The sequence below is a fragment of the Pieris napi genome, chromosome 2, assembly GCF_905475465.1.
Source record: "Pieris napi chromosome 2, ilPieNapi1.2, whole genome shotgun sequence".
Lineage (NCBI taxonomy): Eukaryota > Metazoa > Arthropoda > Insecta > Lepidoptera > Pieridae > Pieris > Pieris napi.
Window position 1 is genome coordinate 2,068,193 of NC_062235.1, and position 23,824 is coordinate 2,092,016.

At 33.5% G+C, this 23,824-nt stretch overlaps 2 protein-coding genes across 2 annotated transcripts in view; one reads left to right on the plus strand and one right to left on the minus strand.

Moving 5' to 3' along the window:
* The first annotated feature begins 8,335 nt into the window (after nt 1-8,335).
* On the plus strand, nt 8,336-14,101 carry LOC125059599. The gene is made up of 5 exons (XM_047664082.1): nt 8,336-9,163; nt 9,393-9,490; nt 9,795-10,108; nt 10,820-11,072; nt 12,792-14,101. Exons 1-5 carry the CDS (start codon nt 8,516-8,518, stop codon nt 13,195-13,197), a joined length of 1,719 nt encoding a protein of 572 aa, XP_047520038.1. The 5' UTR covers nt 8,336-8,515; the 3' UTR covers nt 13,198-14,101.
* Nucleotides 14,076-23,824, minus strand: part of LOC125059590 — a 62,471-nt gene continuing 52,722 nt past the window's right edge. The window contains exons 3-10 of the mRNA XM_047664070.1: nt 22,607-22,746; nt 21,858-22,010; nt 19,980-20,090; nt 19,478-19,611; nt 19,223-19,391; nt 18,591-19,024; nt 18,300-18,524; nt 14,076-18,118 (exon numbers count right to left, since the gene is read on the minus strand). Coding sequence (XP_047520026.1) covers nt 15,671-18,118; nt 18,300-18,524; nt 18,591-19,024; nt 19,223-19,391; nt 19,478-19,611; nt 19,980-20,090; nt 21,858-22,010; nt 22,607-22,700 — 3,768 coding nt within the window. The 5' untranslated portion in view covers nt 22,701-22,746 and the 3' untranslated portion in view covers nt 14,076-15,670. The remainder of the gene's footprint in view (nt 18,119-18,299; nt 18,525-18,590; nt 19,025-19,222; nt 19,392-19,477; nt 19,612-19,979; nt 20,091-21,857; nt 22,011-22,606; nt 22,747-23,824) is intronic.

Below are 23,824 nucleotides of genomic sequence, written 5' to 3' on the forward strand. Positions count from 1 at the left end.
TCACACACGTTTAATTCACACACAATTACACGTATACACACTTATAACCAGTCATGCTTTAGTTTTATTTTGTTCGTTAGGTACTTTAGTTTAGTCATAGTATGTAGTCTTCTCTTTGTATTTTTTCTATCTGCCCTGCGATTCTGTAACTCACTTTTCGAACACACAGCGGTTTTCGCATCGGCGGTCGCTCTCAAATCAGTCGTGAAGCAGTCATTTTATGATTTGGCATTCTGATAAACAATAAACTACGCCAAATTTTCAGAATGCCAAATCATAAAATGACTGCTTCACGACTGCACTGAAAAGGTGGGAGCTTGTAGTTTATTGTTTATCAGAATGCCAAATCATAAAATGATTGCTTCACGACTGATTTGAGAGCGACCGCCGATGCGAAAACCGCTGTGTGAGTTCGAAAAGTCAGTTACAGAATCGCAGGGCTGCAATGGAAGGCTGGTAACAGTCCTATTATAGGCACCAGCATATGAACCTGCAAAATGCAATATTGAGAAGAGGCACATATACTTTATTATTATTAGATTTGAATAGAAAACTGGAAAATAGTGTTGAACTAAATGGAAACACAGGCCCGTTTGCATCTCGTATTGACGAAAAATTGACAGTTGACATGTGTCGAAAAGTTCGCGCCTCTTAGCGGTAACATATTTATTTTGTACGTGTTATGACCGTTAGGTTACAGTCTTTTACTTTGATTTGAATACATTATCGATATGCTAAATAGAAATGTTCACGCACAACTAGTCTTGGCCTATTTATTTGCAAAAAAATAAACGCAACGCACGCATTCCTCTTAAATGCGTGGCAGTGAAAGTTATTTAAAATGTAACAACAACATTCATAGTTGATTAGATTCTAGGTATTATTACTAGGTTTTTGTTTTGTTAGTTGTTAGTTGGTTGAGCGATTGACCCTCCCGAAGGTCGTGACTTTGAATTACGGATGTGCATATAATTTCCTTTCTATACACTTGCTCCTACGGTGAAGGCAAACATCGTGATTAAATTGACATATCTCAAAAACATCGATGACATGACGTCAGTCTATAGGGTGATCATCTTGTCTATAAAATCAAAAATTATCGAAGAAACGGATGGTAACTGAGGCCAATAATTGTCATTTAGAATAGTAACGCCTCTGTGTTATTACTTGTTTTGTTGTCAGTAATTTAACTGCTTAATAGATTTCAGTTTACAAAATGACGACAATTTGACAGAATTTTCATAATTAATCGTCGTATAGCCGTACTACAACTGCGTATGCGCACGGTTCTCAACCTAGTTGTGACTTATAAATCATGATCACCTAATTGTCTATAAAAAAAATAATTAAGATACAAATACAGAAAATCTAAGGGTCTATCGTCACGGTTTTTTTTTATATAAACGAATGTCTATATATAAGTATACATTTATTATTAACATCTGTTCTCCCTTACAAGTTTTGTATGCATCTGTTTTGTTTCATTTTACAATAAATAAATAGAAAGTTCATCCCCGTTCTCCAAACTTAATATTATATATACGTATTCATATAATTGATTTTCAAAATATCAGTTTAATAAATCTAGTGATTTCCTATAAGGCTTTCTATAACATATGTACCTGATAGGTACAGAACTGCTTCCGTGGCATAGTGGTCAAATGGAGCAGCGAATATTGGCCAGCCGAGACTGCACAAGTGGTAGCCATCCAAACTCGCCGTTTATTTAGTTGGCCTCGTGGAAAGTGTGGAAGGGGCTTTACAATTGCTACGCCCATAGACCGTATATGAAGTTGGTTACTTCGATAATTATACTTTTGCAATCGGTTTAAGGATAGCATTTAATTATTTATATCCCGGCTAAAAAAATATCTTTAATGAAGGTTAAAAGTTCACAAGCAGTGATAAGGATAGCGTTTAATGAAACGACATCGGAAATTGAGGACATTTCGCCGGAATATGATAAAACAATTGTATTTATATTTAGAAGGACGATATGCCATAATCAATGAAATGCATGATTTTTTATTGTTATTTACACTTCGTTATATTAATATCTAGTAAGATAGATATAATTCACATATACATTGAAATAAATAACTAACCTTAACATATAATAACTAAAATATATTATTAAAAGGAGTCCCTTTAGGCAAGGTTCCGAACCTGACCTTCCTGAAATTAAATGATTTATATTTGTGCCGTTCCATATATTGTAGCGGTGAGCAGTTCCCCTAAGAAAATCGATTCCCATTTTGATTTATACAGTATTATGGCGTTGAAAGCATTGGTCTATAGGTGAGAATGTTAGACAGCATAGCAAATTTCTCGGGGAAATTTCCCTAAAGCAGTTACACATTTAATTCTTTCCATTTTTAGTTAGTAAAATTTCAATGATAGCTCTTTGTTAGGAAGTCAGCGTTGTTCGAAATCATCCTCGAATAATCTGCCTTTTGATAATCCGGCAGCTTCGGACATCCCATCTTTACAGACATGTCATAAGTGTACAAAGTGTTACCAATATGTTTAATGATTTTTGAATTTGAATTTGACGTACCATATCTGTATATGGCCAGTCTCAAAAGGCGCTCTAGTCAAATCGGCTTGGAGAACATTACTATTGTTATTTGTACCGAAACATTGCTCATTTGTTTGGTATTTATATTTTTAGAAACTCTGAACCTTTTAGGATGTAATGTTGTACGTCGCTCATCACGTAGATATCAACGCGTAGGTATTAACAACGGTAATGTTAACACTACATTTTTAAACAAGGTATTTGATATTTTAAATTTGTAGTTTTCTAAAAAGTACAATTTAAAAGGTAAATTTTGTATTGGAGGTCTAAATAAAATAAATAACGTATTTCAATATATAATTATTAATTAAATATTGAATTACAACGCAACCATCAAATAGGCTGAATATCAAACGTTTACGCCTGCGTAAAATATGTGTAAAAATCACCAGAGACCTTGATCATACAAATAGACGCAGATAAGTATTACTTTTTTCATAAACTGGACAGACATTTTGGCGCCACGCCGTCTGTCATTAAGTTAGGTTAATTGTTATGTGGTATTATGGAGAGCTGACTATGACTTGTCAAAATCTAAAATAATGTCAATTGTCGATAAGAGCTGATTTACACAGGGTCAGTAACTGACTACAGATTCGAGGCAAGTCAGTGCTGACCCGAAAAAAACCCTGTGTAAACTGGTTTGAAGTCAGCGCTGACTTGAATATTCGGACACGAATATTTTAAAGTCAGTTGGCGCCCCCCGCCACCCGCGCACCCCCGCGCCAGCCAAATAAACCCCGTGTAAACAGACAAGTCAGTGCATGGTTAGTCACTGCCGCTGCGTTGTAGAGTGACCACGTTTTTTTCGCTGGCGATAAAAATGAAGCTTAGCGAAGACGAAACCTTAAAATTGGTGCAATTATATGGCCAGTTTGTACTCCGCAGGATCTTCAAATCGCAATTGCTTCAGCAACAAAGCAGAGCCACCAGTTTCGTTTCTATCGTCAATCCATTTTCTTACCCATTGTCGTTTATTTTTAGTTATCTCATTTTCTACCATTTCTATTAACTCATTCAACAGCAAAATTGATAATTTTTTTAACAAATAATTAAATCGTCGTTTTAGTTGTTTTCGCGAATTCATTTTTCCCACTGACTTCACACACGTGTGTTCATCGTGAGAAATGCACCACTACTACTTACTTCATGTAAACAGTTAAAGTCAGTCGACAGCGACTGACTTGTCTACTGACCCTGTGTAAATCAGCCTTAACGGATGAAAATCGTGTTAAAAAGTACAGTATTTTGAGTTGTTTAATGTCTATTAAAGAAAACCCATTTCGCAGCAAATCTCGTTTTCCCATTATACTAAAAATCAGGGAGACTCTGCTCTCTTGTCCTAATCAAAAATGATTGTCTATCATACTAGTTTGGATTCCTAGCCACTCAGGTATCCCTGGAAACGAGACTGCTGATTCATGTGCCAAATCAGCTGTTGAGTGAGGTTCTCTAGATCATTTCAAATATTCAGCACAGGATCTTTGTGCTCTTGCAAAGACATATCTAGACAGAACCTGGAAAACATTTTGGGATGACTCCAAATCGGCTAAGGGCAAGTTTTATGCTTCCATCCAACAAAACATACCAAGACAACCCTGGTTTTGTCACAATCGGAATGCAAATCGCTGGATTACATCCACAATCTCTCGTTTGCGTCTTGGTCATGCTTGCACCCCTGTTCATCTAGCTAAGCTTCGGATAAGGGATCACTCTATCTGTGAGTGTGGCTTGGATGAAGGCACTGTATCTCACATTCTATTTAATTGTCCCAAACTAACCTATCCTCTCTATGACGTTCTTCCCCCTAAAGACCCCGTCCTTTAAGTGTTAAATGTTAGTTAATGTTTGTGTTTAGTCCATATTGTAGATTTTTATGTAAATATATAGAAAGCAATAAAATTAAAGTGTAATATATATGTAAATTATTCGTAAATAGGAAATAGTAGGTCTATGCTGTCTTAAAACTAACAATCGTATTTCAACTTTTTTGTAATTATTATTTTTACCGATCAATCTCCTTCGTGCCTTCTCCATCTACTCGACACTGGCGAAGTACCTTCTGCCCACTTGGCACAAATAAAAGCCATTTAAAAAAAAAAAAGTACAGTACTTTAAAGTTTAAATTGTACATTTCTCAGGAACATTAGGATAAATTCATACGTATTAGTTTTATGAGACAGTTGAATCTCTACTCCGTTATAACATTAATGATATAGCACATTCGTGAAATGAACCGTTATAACTAATGATAATGGAATTTTTTGTGCACTAACTTATTAGGTTATACATTGCCTTAATTGGTTGAGGATTTCTTTTCGTCATGTTTTTCAACGAAGAGCGGTTCGCATCGTCGATGACCAGTCACTTTCCGTGCGGCTTGATCCCTTGGCGTTGCGTAGAGATGTGGGATCTCTCTGCATCTTCTACCGCATTTACCATGGAGAGTGTTCAGAGGAGTTGTTCGGTCTAATACCTGCAGCTGAGTTTCATCATCGGATGTCAAGGCAAAATACAAAATACCATCCGTATCACCTCGACGTCCGTAGTTCCACAACAGAGCGTTTTCTAAGGCAGTTTTTGCCGCGCACCACCACTATGTGGAACCAGCTGCCCACAGAAGTATTTCCGAACCAATTCGACTTAGGGTCCTTCAAGAGCGTACCAATTCTTGAAAGGCCGGCAACGCACTTGCGAGCCTTCTGGCATTGTGAGTGTCCATGGGCGGCGGTATCACTTAACATCAGGTGAGCCTCCTGCCCGTTTGCCTCCTATTACATTTAAAAAAAATGTATGACGAAAAGAAATCCTCCAAAAAAATTAAATGTATTACAATGCTACTTGTTTTATAATACATTTAATTGATAAGAATATAAATGTTAATTTTCAGTAATTTATTAACGTCCATAAACGTACAACAGTTTTAATAATGAATATGTTTTACTTTGACCATATCGCGTATCACACAGCAAACAGACAATTTAGTGCTTATTTCAAAACAACTATTACACAATATCATCTCTTAAATACAAATACCTATCTTACAATAAATTAAAAGGGATTTTAGATTTCTGTTTGTGACTAATGTCTTCAGTATAGTGCGCAAATCTAGGACACCCAGTTTCTTTTTTTCGCTCTTTTTATTTACGGCTTCATTGTCTTTAATTCTGTATACAATATAGGTAATCTTAGCTGGATATTACTAGCTTTAATCTGTTATCTCGCGATGGTTCTTTCAATGCGTTTAGCGTCCGCATCCAAAGATATTATTTCAATTTGGTATTAGTGGTATGTCAAACAGTTGCAGAAAGTAGATAATTCCCGCAAAAATTATATTGCCAGAGACAAAGAACTTTACTTTTAAAATGAACGTTGCGTTTTTTTTTTTAACATGCTGGTAACGAAGCCTAGGAGATTCGATTTTGGTAGATACAATAATTGTATCATTTTACAGAATTTATTTTTCTATATAAGTCTGTTTTAATATTATATCTTATTACATATTATAATAATATATTATATAACATGCAATAATAAAGAAAGATTTAATATAAATATAAATAACTCAGTCTAATAATAAAATAAATATAATTTACAATTTCATTTCGATTTCGTTTAAGATATAATTAAAATTCTTTTTTAGTTTAGCTTTTTGTTCTTGTTTCAGCTTCAGTTTTGTCTATTAAATAACTATTTGTATTATGTATTTTTGCACTTATTATTAACTTTTTTCACGGTGGTTGCCTGGAAGAGATCGTTCTAAAGCGATAAGGCCAGTTGCCCTACTTTTCATTTAATTATGTCAATTGTGTTATGTTTCTGCAACGAAGTATTCATAAATAAATAATATTTGACAAACATTTTGAAAAATAATAAAATTTCAAGCGGTTGAAGTCGGGAATTTAGTTGCAATAAATTGGTTTAGTTTATCGGCAATTCTAATTCTAGGATCTGGAATATTAAAGAGTCTAGACCAACGCAGAGTTTAACTCGATAAAGGAAGTATGCCATTCAAAGTAACTATTTTAATCTGCACTGCCCACGTATTCTATTTGCGTACCTAGCCGGCTAAATCTGTCTAAAAGTAGGTACTAAAATATTTTGGTACCTACCTAAACGTTATTCTAAATAATTTAACTTAAATAGTAATAAATAGTTTAAAAAAAATGCGTGCGTACAAAGTAGGTAGATACTTTTTAAACTTCTTTGGAAAACTAATTTTTAACTCTTGTTCATATTTAATTATTTAAGTATACAAATCTAAAACTTTAGATTTCCGAGACTTAGGCGGAGGGAAAAAGGAAGATATGTTAGGAATTTTATGAATTTAATTGTCATTAAAAAATTAAATGTGTCGAAAATTAATACAAATTATATATATTTTTTTTTAATTTCTTCTATAATAAAAACACGTGGCATTTTAATGTACAATTAATCATTTGAGAGTTCATTAAATTATTTTGCATAAAATATAAAATTAAATTAAATAAATATTTCATAAATTCTCTTTACGAAATTTTAATTTTAAAAATAGAATTTCTATAAGGTAATTCACCCTTCTCACTCTCTCTCAATCGGTCTCAAACGCTCTCCCTTTTCTTCGACATAAACCCTGCACATCTTCGTGACGTTCCGTAAAAATTTTAGCCTCATGCGTCTAAAGAAGTTTTCGTTCAAAATTATATCAATTAAAATCATATGAATATGGCTCCCGACCTCGTAGATTATAGACACATCATACAGCTCACATCTCAAACCATCATAAGTATAGTTTATCAATGAAATATTTGAAGAAGACCACTATGTTCAAATTTGAAGTCACGTAACACCTGAGCTTGCCCACTACACCCTAATAAATCATGCTAAAACCGTGTTAGACAAATGAATTTTCTATGTACGGAATAGTAGTTTTTTTTTAAGTTTAAATTCACATATAATATATACGTATCCTGAATGACATGCGACGTCGTACCACCGACCCAGGTGAGCAGACGGGTGGTGATCGTTTTCAACGTAGTGTTTAGTTTAGTTGTTCTTGTAGTATGGTGTTAACCGTATTTTACTAATATTATGTACTTATACAATAATTACGATGAATTTATCCTTTTATTAATGTTATCCAGGATCCTCATAATAGATAAAATAAAAAAAGGATAAATTTATTTTTATGCTCAGCAGAGTTTTCATTAATAATTATCTTATGAACAAGTATCTATTTTTTAATATTGCTCGAAACTAAAATAAAACAGTCTTATCAGTCCTGCTAGAAATACCCAACAGACTGCTTAAAGAATAGTTTTTTTAAATATAAATGGTACGCGGTGCCAAGATTCATAATGACCTTTATTTTACTGTCTATTCGCGTAGAATAATCTATATCTTTGCTGTGCATTGACCCGGAAGGATCGATGTTCAATCACCATGTCAACGACTTTTGTCGGCGTGACTAACCATAAAATATTGTAACCAATGGTGTAAAAAGTTTATAAAATAATAAATTATTTTGTATACAACAAGTTCAAGTTTTGATTCGAACATACCAGTGTTACTTAAATAAAAAAAGATTAAAAAAATATTCTATAAGTACTCAGACAGAAATCAGAATAATGTTTTATAACGTAATAGCTTATGTTTGGTATTATTATCTATAATATTATTTTCTACTTTAAATTGGTGTCAATTGCTGTCATTGAGTACAGTAAAATTGACAGATGACATTTGACAATAATTTAACTGATCGCGGATTTACATTTTACCGGTAATCGGTCCTATCAAATGTAAACATTTGAATTTTAAATTTTCAACTTAAAGACTTATAGTGCCTTTTTAGTTCATCACAGTTCCCACCACTGAGTACAGTAATAATAATTTAAAAACTACTTTCGCTCTGTACAAGTAGAATAAAAGTTAAGACAAGTCTTTTAGAACGACATTCCAATGGAATCTGAAAGTATCCTAAAAGAATTAAATGAACTATTACCAACATCTATTATTCAGGAAGTCGCCTGTTTTTGTTTTTATGATGATCATCCCAAAGATTCCCGAAAAATCGATATCGTTGTATGTACAAAACGTGGAGAAGTTATGGAGTTTCATCAAAGAGAACTTGTCTCTTCTCTTTTGTTAGAAAACACATCGGACATCATCGATATAATTATTCTCCGTAATGAAAGTTGTGATTTATTTTATTTCGTACATACCAATTCCCAAATAATAGTTTTATCTGTGAAAGAAGAAATGAGCATACATATTTTAATAAGTAATGTAGAAAGATATGAATTTCTTGACATTGATTTCTCTGGCTTGCCATGTCTTAAGGTCATACGAAAAGAAGATGCTGTGCCATTTATATATGACTGTAACTTTAAGCTTCTTGGACCTGTTAAAGTCCCAAAACTAGAATTTGAAACTTTTCCTATAATGTCACAACTTGCAAGAAAGCTTACTGAAGCTAAATACAATGTCAAACAGAATCAAGCTACTCTAGACGAGTATATCAAAATTAAACAAACTGCAGCTTATTGCTTGTATGAAAGAAATAGTCCAAACACTGATGAATCCTTCTTTACATTAGGTTCAACCTCTGTAAGTTAATTGTCTATATACTTATATATTTATTTGGATAACTGGTGATGCCTCTAACTGTTGGTCTTGTCCTCTTATTTTTGTATCTATTTCATTTATTACTTTTCTTGTGTGCCTGTGTAAACATACAGTTGATTTCTCTTATGTGTACAGGTGACATATCAAAGATACAACGTTAGGATTTTTAATATCAAATTAGTTTATTATAACATATTAAATAAAATTCCAGATATCGAAGGTGTTAAGTATACGAACACAAAAACCATTGGTCAAGGGTTGCAATAAAAAAATTACTGTTATTGTTAACATAAAAAATGAAAATAATGTGTAAGTTTGTAATTCTAAAACATCATAATATTTGAAAAGACCTTCAAGCAAATTAAACCAAATAAGGATAAATGTTAGCAAGTATAAAGTAACTGACACCAGTGATTTGTAATAAATGTTAAATTTATTTGAACAATTTTCACAAAATCAGTGATGCTGAAATATCATTAATTAATATATTAAATTCCATTTTGTTAATGGCAAGCTTTTCTCCATAAACTACATATATTGTTTTTGATTTAACACTTATACTATTTATAATTAAATAATTCAATGTAACAAAGTTTTGTAAAATTGTTTTCAGACCCATAGAGAATATACACATCCTCTTTCATGGTATAGACAACAAAACCATTACATACACAACAAAAGTCTATGAAGACTCGAGCACAATTTGGAAAGAAGTAACAAATACAATAAAGAGTAATCAAGAATGTTTTGTTGTTGCTGTATTAGACATGAGAGAATTAAAATATAGTATGTCTAGTAAAATTGAATTTGAAGCAGTGTTGTCATTTACAAAACTTGGTAGTAGTTATGTGTTGCCATTAGAAAATGTTTCAATATCTGTTATGGAGACAATGGAGGAGGGTTTCGAATTGCTAATGAGCAATGAAGGTATTTAAAACTTTTAAATTAATTTGATGGTAGTGCAGTTTTAATTTAAACTGCACTCCCATGAATTCTTAAACACAATTTTGATCAGTGTTTCCACCCTTTTTTGTGCCTTCCCCCACCTAAGCCTTACTAAAATTATTACCCCCACCCTATTCAACATACATAATTTTTAATTTCAAACAATGTTATCATTAAAGACACAAATAATACCATATTTTTCCTATTTAAGAAGAAATTACTAGGAAGTTGTTATCAATACACAGTAAGTAAAACATATAACAATAAGTTAAATTCCACATGATTTTTATATATTTTTCATAGTTTTTTCCCCCCTTTACAATCAAATTGGGGTACATAGGGAAACACTGATTTATATTGCAATAAGAGAAATTTATACATACACATACATATTTTGGTTTGATTAGATTTCATTTGTGAATTTCAACATTTAGCATCAGTAGTAGTGTTTTAATAATTTTAATATTTGTTGAAGAAGTTTAATTTAATTGAAGCCATTTTTGTTTTTAAAAGAAAAGCTTGATTTTATTAAATGATCTCGATTAAATAAATAGAAGGGGTTGGTTGATATCTCATATCCAATTAATTGCATCATGGTATAATTCCATAGAATACAATTAAATCTGAAAAACCATAAAGTACAGAAATAACATTTAGTTTTGGATAAAAATATATTTATGTATCAAATTGCAGATAGCAAATTGAAAGTATTAGGGCTAATGGCTACTTCTGAGAAAATGGAGCTTATTTTAAGACATGTAGATATGGAAGATCCCGGTGTAAATATTCTAGAAATTCTTAGTAAAAACTTAAATATGGAAGCCCTAGATAACGTGGATAATATCTTAATCCACAAGAAATCTCCTACTCATATACTTCATGGCTTGACATTAGTGCTGATGGAAGATAATAAGATGGGTAGTTTTAAAGTAGATGTTTATTCAAGGTAAGATTTTCATGTCTTTTGGTTTTTACTAAAATTTTAATTAGGGTAGTCAGAGGCCGTGATGAGTGAGTGGCGCCACCGTTTTAGCGATGGGGCAAATATGGGTCCTTCAGGAAGTCGAATGATAGATTTTTATTAGTTGATTTATTGAGTGGTGTGCAATTGTTGGGGGAGGTGAATTTTTCCCTTGTAGCCCCGGCTACGCAAAACTTAGGTTTCCCTGGATGCGTTTTAAAGAGGATATTAGTAATGACTACTTTTATGTACAAACCGCCACACACACACCCAAAGTAGCTGATCAAAGTCTTATCGTGTTAACTTTAGTTAAACCTTATTTAGGATTTCATTAAGGTAATAATATTAATACAACTTTTTTTGCAAATACAGAAATGTTTTATTGCTTTGTTTTATTTGCCATTGCGACAAAATAATGGCAGTTTTACACATTAGGCCTCTTCTCTCTAGCGAAAATATTGCGATACTGCATGTTAAAGCACTTTCTGATATACTTACAACATTTTTTGTTTTGTTATCCGGCGCTAGAACAAAGTGGTAAGTTTCTTTTATATGTCAACAGATGGCACCACATGCTGTTTGCATTTGTAAAATTAATTTATTTTTATTCGATAACTTAGCCCATATTTTATTACTTATTCTGCTATTCGGAGCGGAGAAGAATCCACCAAAAAAGAGATAACTAACATCGGTCCAGCCGATCTTGAGTTATAAGTGGTGTAACTAACACGACATTGTTTTATACAGGGTGGCCAAAAAGTCGTGGATCAAACGCAAACAGGGGATAGATGAGGTCATCAGCGGGAAAAAATTGTTCTCTAAAAAGATATAAGAGCGACTCATGGCCACGTGTAATACCTTTTCAGAATCCATATTAAATGCGCCAAAACTTGTAACATAGGGTCACTTTTCGGTAAAGTATTTTTTTTTCACAGTGGGGTCCGAAATAAACAAAAAGTTTTGATTTGAAAAAAAATTATATCGTATAACTTAATATTATCTTCAATACACTCAATAAACAACTATAAATAGTATGTCTAACGCAAGAACTCATCAGTACCAATCTAGTGGATATTATGAAAAAGATACAGGATGTAGATTTTTTCGAATTTCAATAAGAATTAGTAAAAAAAAGTCAATTTTCATATAAAAACCAAAATAAATCATAACTCTGCAGGGGTTGACCTTAGAGACCTCCCGTAGAAATTTTTTTTGCCGCTGATGACCTCATCTATCCCCTATTTGCGTTTGATCCACGACTTTTTGGCCACCCTGTATATTTACTAGCAGACCGGCCAAGCGTTGCTGTGCCTAAGGTTTTTGTTATATTACATAGTAAACTATCAAGGGAAACGGTAGGAGAACACCAGTCATGGGGACCACCGTGCTTTTTTGGTGGTTATGCCATTAAATTGTAGCTTATGTGAAACGTTGGTACTTTTAACACAGCGCCATCTGTTAGAAATGTGACTATCAAATAATAAACAAATATTTTGCAATAAAATAATATTGCGGGTACAAATTGAGATGTAAGCTATCCTATCTTTTAAGTTGGATCAAACTATACACGGTGTGCAAATTTGATTGATATCGGTTCGGTAGTTTAGGAGTCCATAGCGGACAAACAATGTGACACGTAATTTATGTATATTAAGATATAATATGGCCTTGTTGGTCTCACGAAATAATTCATAATTTTTTTAGGTCAACCGCACAAGTACTGGCATTCATCCTCTACATGTATGACAGAATTCCACACAGAATAATGGTAACACTGCCAGACCACATTGTATCTGCTAAAACCAGTGATTTAGCCCGTTTCAATAGCAACACTGAAATGTTAATTGATACCAAAAACTATGCGTCAAGCCTATTGAATATATCCAAACAAGTATTAGAATATTTCGATGAGTGTATGATTAAAATGAATAATAGTACAGAACCAGAGATAAAAGCTCAAATTGGGAAACAAATTCGTTTTTTGTCTGTGGGGTTGCCAGAGTTTTTGAAGTTCCGAAACAAAGTTTTAGAAGAAAGTTCGAATGGAGTCCAGACAATAAAAATAGAGACATTTTCTGAAGATATGTCAGTTGAGTCTTTAGATTTATAAAATGGTGAAAAATTAAATTGGGCTACTTAGTTTAAAAGGTTATTGGTACTTAAAGTGCCATATATAGTGAGTAAGAAATGTGATATTAAATTTCCTTATATAAAAATTGTTACAAATTCTAACAAACAATTATAGAGATTAAAGTATTAGACAAACGGTCAATTTTAGCGCTAAGTATCGATTCTGCATCTGAAACAAAACTTTATCGACTTTAATATCGCAGAATCGTGTCTATCGTCTTGTAATAGTCTCAAAAAACAGTGAAATTATTAGCGTTATTACTTAATTCTAATATTTGTTTTATTCGGTAAGGGTAAAACATCATTCGTGGTATCAAAATTACTATAAAAACCCCACAATCATTGTATACAAGGATTGTGATAAGTTTCCAATGATAGAATATAGATGGCGTTGTTAAGAATGTTCTGTTTTATCCGTAATTTAAAGTCATCATGTTTATATTACACTTGCTAAGGAAATACATCATCACTGGATGAGGCAGACGTCGACGCCGAGATGATGATTCTCTTTTTGGCTCATTACAAATAGTTTTTATATTTGCGCTTCGATACTGGCCACATATATTTGAATAAAAAAGGAACTGGTACAGGCCATAATTATTTGTTGTTATTGTGTGTATATTAATTGTGTTATTTTTTCATATTTTTTTTTTGTTATTTCGATTTTAACTTTTCTCAATGTTGTATAAAATACACAGGCCACAGGTGTTAGTCGCTGTGAAATTATAAACACATCATTCGTATAATTAGATAGGCATTATTAGATTTGTTTACAATCAGTTCTTGTTTTACATCATAGATGGCGCTAGTTAGTTTGCATGCATTGATAAAGATTACTGTGATAGAAATAAAAAACTATTGAAAATAAAATTATTTTAATTACACAAGTGTTTTTATTATCTAAGCATATAAACATTACAATACTGGCTACGAGTCTTTATAAAAAATATTGTCTATGCTTAATAATAAAACTAATATCTAAATAAATTTATGTTTTGAGCATCTTGTAAATTCGGCAATAAATAATAAGACACAATTCCTTACCATAAAAATACCCGGATATCCTTTAAGCACCATACATCAGCTATATTTATTCATTAAATATTTACCCAAAACCATATTAGATATATTATACACGTTGGAAAATTTACAACATTCTTTATAAAAAAAACAAACAATTTATTTAATGAATAGAAGCAGATAATTGAAGCGAGCGATAACAGCTGGCGAGCTTTTAAGTATATGATATGCTCGTATTTCGTATTGATAGGCATTAAAGTTAGGGCTACGACAAAGTTTTCGTTTATTAAAATTTTAAGTTACAGGGGTTTTAATTTGTAAAAAAAATCGATACTAAATCATTTGCTCGTATCTGCCTAGTTAATGGTCAATACCATTTAGATAACGAAGAAAATATAGGTCTCCTTATCGTATAATTATCGCTATTAAAGAAGTCTGCCGCATGAGCAAATCATATAGATATTTTTCTCGCCAGCTATGAGGTAGTTTTGACATTTCTAAAAAAATTGCTGTACTCCTTGAACGCAGATTAACGTATATTACTAGTAAAAAAAATGCAATTTGAAAACCAATCACTCTACGACTGTATTGTCTTAAAGCAAGTTCCAATACTCTGTGGCAACCAATGAGAAACTATAATTGTTAGGAATCAAAGGGTCTCTAGTTACCATAGCTAAGAATATTAAAAAAAAAGAAGCAATGTTTATACCCAGAATATGTTGCTCTTTCCCAACATGTAGCGAACGAAATGTGCTCTTGTGTTGACAGAGAGAGCTGAAGCACTTTGTGCGTCTCTCTGGAGCACTATTGTCAGGTACAAGGAAGCTATAATCTGCCGCCCGACTCATAAATCTTCGATATTTACAATATAAAATATAATTTACCATTGACTAAGTCTACATTATTTACTAATTATTTTTATGAAGCTAAGAAATTTGATCCTAATAACTATAAGAAAACGTCAAACGTTTACGAACAACTAATGTGAACAACCTAAAATTTACCTAATAATAGAAAATATAATCGGATAATTATTTACACATCTGTCTTTGTTATAATAAAATAGATATTTTTAAATATATTAATTTGATATATGTTTTATTCCCTACCTGAAGGATGTGTCCAATTTGGGAACTTAGACAAAAAATAATATAAATAACACTATATGCTAAGGCGCCAAGCGGAAACAATATTATTACAAGCTTGTTTACTTTGTATTGCCATTTAAAACTAACTACACTATTATTGCATTGCACAACCGGCCATTTCGTCTTCATCACGTTTTAACTACATTATTATATATACTGCATAACAAGTTACGGATATTGCACATTATATTGCAAGTAATTCACTAAATTAACATATATAAACTAATTTATTGCACAAACTATTGCACTTATTATATATTATATTATACTATACACATATACCTATTAATTTTTAACTTTTAGTTTATTTCTAACACTTTTAATAGTATTGTGTTCGGGTCTTGGCTGTAAGTTTCTGAAACTACCAAAGTACACAGAATGTGTTTCTACACTTTCAGCTCCCGATTCACTTCGAGCTTCATTACCAGTGTCATCACTATCACTACAACTGGCTATTTTCGCTATCACTATTTTCCTTTGAAAATGTCTTGAGCTCGTAGAATCACTACTAAGATACCCCGAATCTTCGATACTTAAACCCTTCTTCCTTCTTACTTTTGGTTTTTCGAACTTTTGGTCTTTGACAAAAGTGTTTGTATTAATTCCACTATTGCTTCTTAATGAATTCCGTCTAGTTGAACATATAGTGTATTCATTAGGTTTTGAGATGTGAGACGTGCTGCTTTGGTTCATATCATCATATTCTGATATGCTGTGTGATTGGAATGAGCTGTTCATAGGACTACAAGATGGTGCATCAATTAAATCACGAGTACATATGTGTGATTCTTGGATGGAGGGATTTTGGTCTCTTGGACTAAGACTTCGTTCACATACAGTTTTTGACCGCGGATCGAGAATAATTCTACCACTTTCAACTCTTCTGGGAGGGCTTGTTGGATTTTCATATATAGGATTATCGATTGGGGGCAACGGAGGAAGAACATCTGGCCGAGCTAGATGCTTCTGCTTTATTGTGGGTGGTGTACACTGACGCTGTCTTTTGGAATGTCTTAGTTCTAAAGTTAGTATTCGTCCGTCTTCTGACGTCCAACCGCCTGAATCTTCTAAACTTCTGTCCGAAGATTCCTCGTGCGTAGAAGAGTTACTAAAGGTATTAGGGGACATTATCGGGCGAACTTGACAGTTCTTTATGTCGTAGCCACACCTCAAACTATTGAATTTGGTAGTGTGCTCTGTTTTACCATTATGCAGAAACGTGCCACTACTTCGCAGTTGAATTCTTTGGCAACTTTTCGTGCTTTGGTTGTCAAGACTTCTCAAAAGATCCTGGCGACTGAACTGCATATTTTCAAATATTTCTTTATGCTTTTGTTGTTTACGGTCCAAAGTATCTGGTTCAAAATCATCAGATTCGTGAATTTTAATGTAATTTTCTGGCGAATCTTTTACCTCAATTGTTAAACACCCAGGCTTTTCGTTAATGTCTGGGATTGTTACCAGCTTTCTGCTACCTAGTGAGCATTCAGAACCACTTGGCGAAGTAGGTGCACTACTAAAGTTGTAACTGTTATTAACATATACTTCGGTTACCAAGCTATAGGACGGCACCTTTATTTCGATATCATCTTTATTTTCAATTTGGGGAGGACTTTTAGCATGGACAGTTTCGTAGGGGTTTTGGTTAATACATAAATCAACTTCTGGGGATGGTGTATTGCTATCACTACTAGAGTTTCTTTTATATACAGCATTTCGCATTGTAAGTTCTTCTTCTAAAGGTAACGCAGTGCTTAAACTAGGACTTGCTTGAGATGATGGGATATCTTGAAATTCGATTGGTGTTGATGATGTTGTAATGTCTTTTTTATTAGAATTGCGTTCTAAACTATCTGTTTCGTAGTCATTTGTTATAGGACTTTCTGAGGTATTAAAGTAAGTATTATCTATAATATGTTTAGATGAATTTAATGTAAACCGTTCTTCGTCAGAACTATTATGATTATATGACTTTGAAAATTGATCCAACGCGATAGCGTCATTTACCATATCTGGTAAGGAATTGTTATTGGTCATATTTCTAATACGGCTATCAGAATCGTTGCTTCTTGAACTAATTGATCGGAGTTCAGTAAACTTACTCTTTTGACTTATATTATCCGATGCATCATTCACTTGTGGTATTATCGTACTACAATTACGTGATGTAGGCTCAGATCTTACGGATGGTGACGTAGACTTTTTCGATATATTTGAAAACATAGAAAATCTATCTGAAAAACTATGTTGTTTCTTTACCTTATTTCGGTTTCCAACCCCAGGTAGAGGTTGTAAAGATCTTGGCATACGTATTTGATCGTCTGTTTCAGAATCTTCGACAAGTTCGTCGTTCTCACTCGGTATGTTTTCTAGCCATTCTCGGATACTGCTTTGTTTATCGCCTTTAGTATTTAAGCAATTCGAACAATTTTGAACTTTGTGTTTTTTGATATTTTGTATATCATTATTAGTATTAGATTGACACCCAGGGCACCCTAAACAGTCGGAGGATCGACGCCTGGCATTATCACGTTTGAGACTTATTACACTTCCACTCCGTTGGCTACCAAGTCCATGATAAAGATCGATGCTGTTAGCATTAGAAGGATAAGTTTCTTCTTCTGGTATTTCATTTAAAATGGGGTGAAAACGTTTGGCCGCCATTTTTTGTTTCGCTATGGATATTACTTCGCGTATTTTAGAGAGAAATTCTATTGCTGCTGCTGGAGGATCCTGTAATTTAATAAGATCTTAAGTAATCAATCAATTCAAGATTCCTAACTTCCTAAGACACAAAGTCTATGCTTTAAACTTTAAACTAAGCTGATCATATACTCTAACTTTTTATATGAAATCAGTAAAATTTACGGTTAATTAGACATGGAAAATATGCTAATAACATCTTAAAACTTACAGCCATGAAATGAGGTTCAAAATAGGCGGGATTGAAGTATAGTTTTCGTCTCGTTGTACCAACAGGACGCGCTATCTCTCTATCATCAATTGTTTCGACTATAGACACGTGTTCGTCTGGGAGACGTTCTATTCCAGACTCATCCCGGTGATTTATTTCCACGTTCTCAAACGGATTTGAGGATTCTTCGTTGTGCAGATGAATTATTGCAGATGTCGTTCTTTTCTAAAAACATTAAAAGTTTAATCGATACTCCAATTAACGTGAATTATTTCAGATAAAATTACTCACATTGAATACATTATCTTCGCTCTTCAAACTACTATCAGGCATATCTTCAGAATCTGATAAATTGCTACAAGTATCACTTGGGTAAGATTTATCAAAGGACCTTCCAACTGTAAGGAGTGGGTTCTTTTTAATAACACCCTCCTCTCCCATAGCATTTGAAATTTGAACTCGTTCATTGTTGATTCTGAGTATATCTCTTTCAGTTATTATCGTGCCGTCTCTTTTCCGCCCTTTGGTCCTTCGAACACTGTTTTCTTCTGTTGATGCTTTCCGCCGTTTTCTTATGTGTAGGTACAGGAAAACTGAGGCTACGTAGATAAGTCCAAGTAGGAGGGAGCTTATGCCTATAGCTACATATTCGCTAGCACTCAAACCAGTTGACGGTGGTGTATCTGACGTATGAGCTGTTGGTGTGAATTGCACTTCAGTAATATCTGAAATTCATTTAAATATATCAATTCAAGTTCGAGTATTATTCATTCGTTTGTTCTTTTATTCATACCATTGCTTTAAAAAGATGAGGTCAGATGAGGTCTTTTTTAAGCAAAGTATTGTTATTTTTAAATATACATAAATGAAAGGTGACAGCTATTCCAAATTATAATACGTTGGCCTCTATAAAATATACTTACTAGTTGCATGCCTGGGTGGAGTCCCTTGAACTCTAAAGGCCACACAAGGAGTGAATACTCCTCGAAGATCGAGCGGTGATGCAGGAGAGGTAGAGACATCTCGACACAGCAGTCTCACGACCATTACTCGACCCGACATGCGCGTGCGGACATCGTCTTCACCGCTCCACTATAATATTGAATAATTAACAATATGTAAGAGTTATAGACTTTCATCTTGCTTACAATATGAAGACACGTATTTCTGAATTTTACCTGCAAAAACGTTCGACCCTCATCCCTGAAGAGGCTAAATGGTACATCAGCATCCAAAGTATTGCGGAGATCCAAAAAACCTTTAGTTGTGAGAAACTGAGCACCCGATACAGCACATATTGGAGTTTTAACATCTGGAAAGAAGGATATTAATATCTTTAAAAACAGTAGTTTTGTTGCATAGTTTTTTTTAAGATAACCAAGTTATCTCACGGTAGGCCACAAGCAGACATTTTAACGTCTTTTCTGTTGTTTATGTTATGTTTATGTTTCTCTTGTGTTATTTTTATTTTACGAATACGTAACGATTTAAAATATAAAATACTCGTAATTGTTTTACCGAAGCCTGAGACATTTATGATGTCAACTAAGCTAAATTTATTCGCCTTTTCATTTTTTGCTAGCAATGTCATCGCTTTGCTTTTCATTTTCATTATTAAAAAATATTAATATTCATTTGCGGGCATATTTATTATAAAGTATAAAGACTGCATAAACTTACTTTGAAAAGTTATTTCCCGGGAAGGGTGAATGATTTGGCCCTTCAGTGGCAAAAACACGAAAGGGATTCGTTGCATGGCATTTCCTGTGCCAAAAGTGGCAAGAGCGCATTCTGTAAATAAACGTATGTTATTCATATAAAAATATCGGGAAACCATACAGTATTTTTAAACTATAATTAGTATTTACAACTTTTTTAGAAATCTTATCATTTAAAGCTGACGATGGCTACAGATAAAGATAAATTTACTTGACACTACAAAATTACGCATTATGTTACCCGCGCTTTACAATTGTGAAATGTCAAAAATTAAACGACAGCGTCCTTTACACAATACAAAAAAAGGTTTAATTCGAGATAAAATATTCTGTTTTTCCTTACACCTTATATAAACCTTCATTCTGTAATAAAACACGTGTCATGTTATGGCAATAATTTAGGCTTAGCCAAAATACAAGGTAAAATACAATAACGTTATAATATTATTGCGAGTTCTGACATGGTTATTATGGTCAATATTGGTGCAAAATTTTCGAACACCTGTCATAAAGTACATGATATATCAATTGGAAATTAATACATTTGATAAGTAGACCACATTGAAGCGTTGAATTTAATTCTGAATATATTTATAACTGAAATTACTTAAGCGACCCTTTAAAACATTGGATTATTGTGTTTTAGTTAGTATACGGTGAATTTTGTAAGAATGAATTTCGACACCATTTAATTCAAATTTTAAGGACCAATCTTGACCGATCCTCCTTGTTAAGGGTTTTCAAGGATTCATCGGCGTGTCTTCAAAAGTTGAGTATCTTTGCTGTATAATCCTTACTTTGTTTTCAATAGTTCACGATATGTTTTCCTCTTTCGTGTGAAGTCCCTCTGATGTTATAATTACTTCTAGCTTTTGAATAAAATCTATTTAACTATTATAAATTTATTTTTCAGATCACAAGAGCCAAGAGACCAAATACAAGAATACCACTTTACAAGCTCGTAAAACATCGAGATAGAAATTATAGCGTTAATAAAATTATATAAATGTGTAGTGTTCGTCCAATTATGTACATTCACATAGCGTTCATATTTTAAGTATTTTATGCATATCATAGTGAATATTTGCATACAGTTGATACATTTTGAAGTGCGAAGGAACTTTCACAAAACTTAGACTTGTAACGGTCTTAAATGAGCTTGCATTTTTATCTTAGAAATGTAATGCGGTCAAGTGACAACTGTTTAATTGGTCAACTTCTTAGCTTTAATTCAAAAACTTAAATGACAAATTCTTTACTGATCAACGACAGATAACTTGTGGCTCGTAAATTGGTTAGATGCACTAAAAAGTATACGTACGTTACGTATACATAAGTGAACGTAGCTTCGCTAAAATTGGAGTCTATGGGAAAAATCACTAAGATTCAGAGGCGAATTGTCCGTATGTCAAAATACAATGGCCTGGAGTGAAATACCGTCTTGGCTTGCTGTGCACACTAAGCTTCTTGGAGTGTAATTTAGCCTTTCCCTCCAAACGACCGCGAAACTGAACGTCGTTCGACATGTCAACGACGATGCTGACACTTTAAGAAAAGTGTCTTTGGATAGAGGAGGTGGTCAAAATCTGCTATAACGACATCGAAGGGACTACTCATATTTAGTCGTAAAAACCAAACGTAGTAGTAATGTAGTCGTAACAGCCGATGACGTTGTTATTATTAAGTGCTACATAGAATTCAGCCGGGACCTTTGATTTTGGTCAATATAACCGGTATGTTGTTCTAAAGTCTAAACGATGTCGTCGTAAACGGTTTTGACTGTATAATCTTCCTACAGTGTCATCAAGTGTTTCACTGGTGATACTGAATTGAGGTTTACCTGGTAGATCATCCACACATAGCTCTCTATCTTCTCTAAAAAGTGGCGCTCGTTGAGGACATGCGCACGCACAGCCGCCGGCAATGGACGCGTCGTACGAGTTCGTCGCACCAGCGCCATGCTCTGCACATTGTGCTGCACCGCATTCATCGCCTATCAAAGATTTTTAATGTTTATCTTATGCCTGTTCATATATACAAGATATAATGAACGATAAATACAAAAAAATTGGTTAGAAATTTTATAAAAGAAGAGAAATTTGTTTCAACGAAATCCTTAGCGATATATTATAACGAATATTTTATTAAACTAATGCTACTTAGAAACATTACTCTAACGATTCTACGGCTTAAAGATGACTTACACCAGATCTCATTGAAAAAATATGATTTATGAACATGGTCTTAAAATACAATCTAAGTTTCTAGGCTTCTTATCGACCAGGGCGTGTTTTTGAATGTATTTTAAATGCATCTATAGGAAAACTAAATTCCTTATTAAAATCTGATCTCTATTCATCAAAGTGTTAACACTATTTGAAAGGATGAGACGTTTTCTTTTTATAGAACAGGGGGCATACGGGCAGAGGCTCACCTAATGTTAAGTAATACCACCGCCATGGACACTTAATCCCGTTGCCGGCTTTTTAAGAATTGGTACGCTCAAAATATGGATAAGAATATTAGCTTTAGGAGAGTTTCAAACATAATAACGTAAACATTATATGAAATAAATATTATTAATCCTACCGATAAGAGTGAAGACGTCGCCAGTCTCCCGTCTTGTGAGGTCACCGAGGCTGGCGGCGGCCGCGGCTGTGATGAGCAGCAGCAGCGCGGCCATGCTACCCCGCCTCGGAAACCCCGCCCGCCGCCCGCATCGCTCTCACCTGTAAACAACAATATTATTTATATTTATTTATTAAAATTAAAAAAAAAAACAAAAATCGTTTATTCCGGGTACACAATGTACACTTATGAACGTTAAACGCTTCTAATTTTACATTTACTTCCAGGCCTCAAATCAAGGGCGTAGAACGGAAGAGAAGAACTGGCAATAAACTCTCCGCCACTCTTTTTAATCGCCAAGTTTTTGTTTTACACAATGTTTGTAAGCATGTACATTATGCATTACATATTCGATACATATACATTCAGATAAGATAAATTAAGGAGGCAACGGTATTAACACTAACAAGTGATCTCTTCCAGGCAACCCTGGTAAGGAAAAAGAAAACAGGAAATACTAATTGTAAATTGCATAACTAAATTAAAAAAAATACAAAGACATCATTTCAAAATAAAATACAAAACTAAAAGCGAAAGAGTCTAAATGAAAACAAATGAAAATGGAAATGAAAACATCGTGACACAAACGTCACGATGTTTGTGTGACGACACAGCACGTCTAAGACACAAAAATTTATCCACGTATCTGACACAGAAAGACACCTACTTCCCAATAAAGACAAATTATCAAGATTAGTTGCTGTGCAACTGTTTTCTAAGACTATTCAAGTAAATTGTCGTCTAGAGATTGTATTTTTTTCGTGTCTCTTGGTAGAGGATTATGGGACCAGCAATCGCCCGAGGCAGGACACGGTAACAGCAAAGCCTTCTCCATATCCCGCCACGTCTAGAGACAGTAATCTTAAAACAAATTCTAATTATTTCGTAAATTAATAAATTTGGACTAGTTCCGCTCGTTGATGACGTTCTATATGGTTAGAATATTTTAAATTTGGCGAAGCAATGCTATATTTGTCGATGATTAACAAATCCATAACAGGTTTGGTTTTCTATCACCGTTTTCTGAAAGTGGACAGTTTTATGTACTTATCCGTTAAATATGCGTAATAGCACCTATTAGAAGTATTTTACAATACTTGACTCTGCAAACTGTGCATATTATATTGTAGCTTAGACGAGGTTAAAGACGTTTATAATCTTCAAAACGTTCATTCTGTA

Excerpts from the sequence above, each read along its gene's own strand:
- LOC125059599 (XM_047664082.1), top strand. The coding sequence starts at position 8,516 with ATGGAATCTGAAAGTATCCTAAAAGAATTAAATGAACTATTACCAACA. Across the intron at positions 10,109-10,819 it reads ATTGCTAATGAGCAATGAAG|ATAGCAAATTGAAAGTATTA; the intron begins GTATTTAAAACT and ends ATCAAATTGCAG. Across the intron at positions 11,073-12,791 it reads AAAGTAGATGTTTATTCAAG|GTCAACCGCACAAGTACTGG; the intron begins GTAAGATTTTCA and ends TAATTTTTTTAG.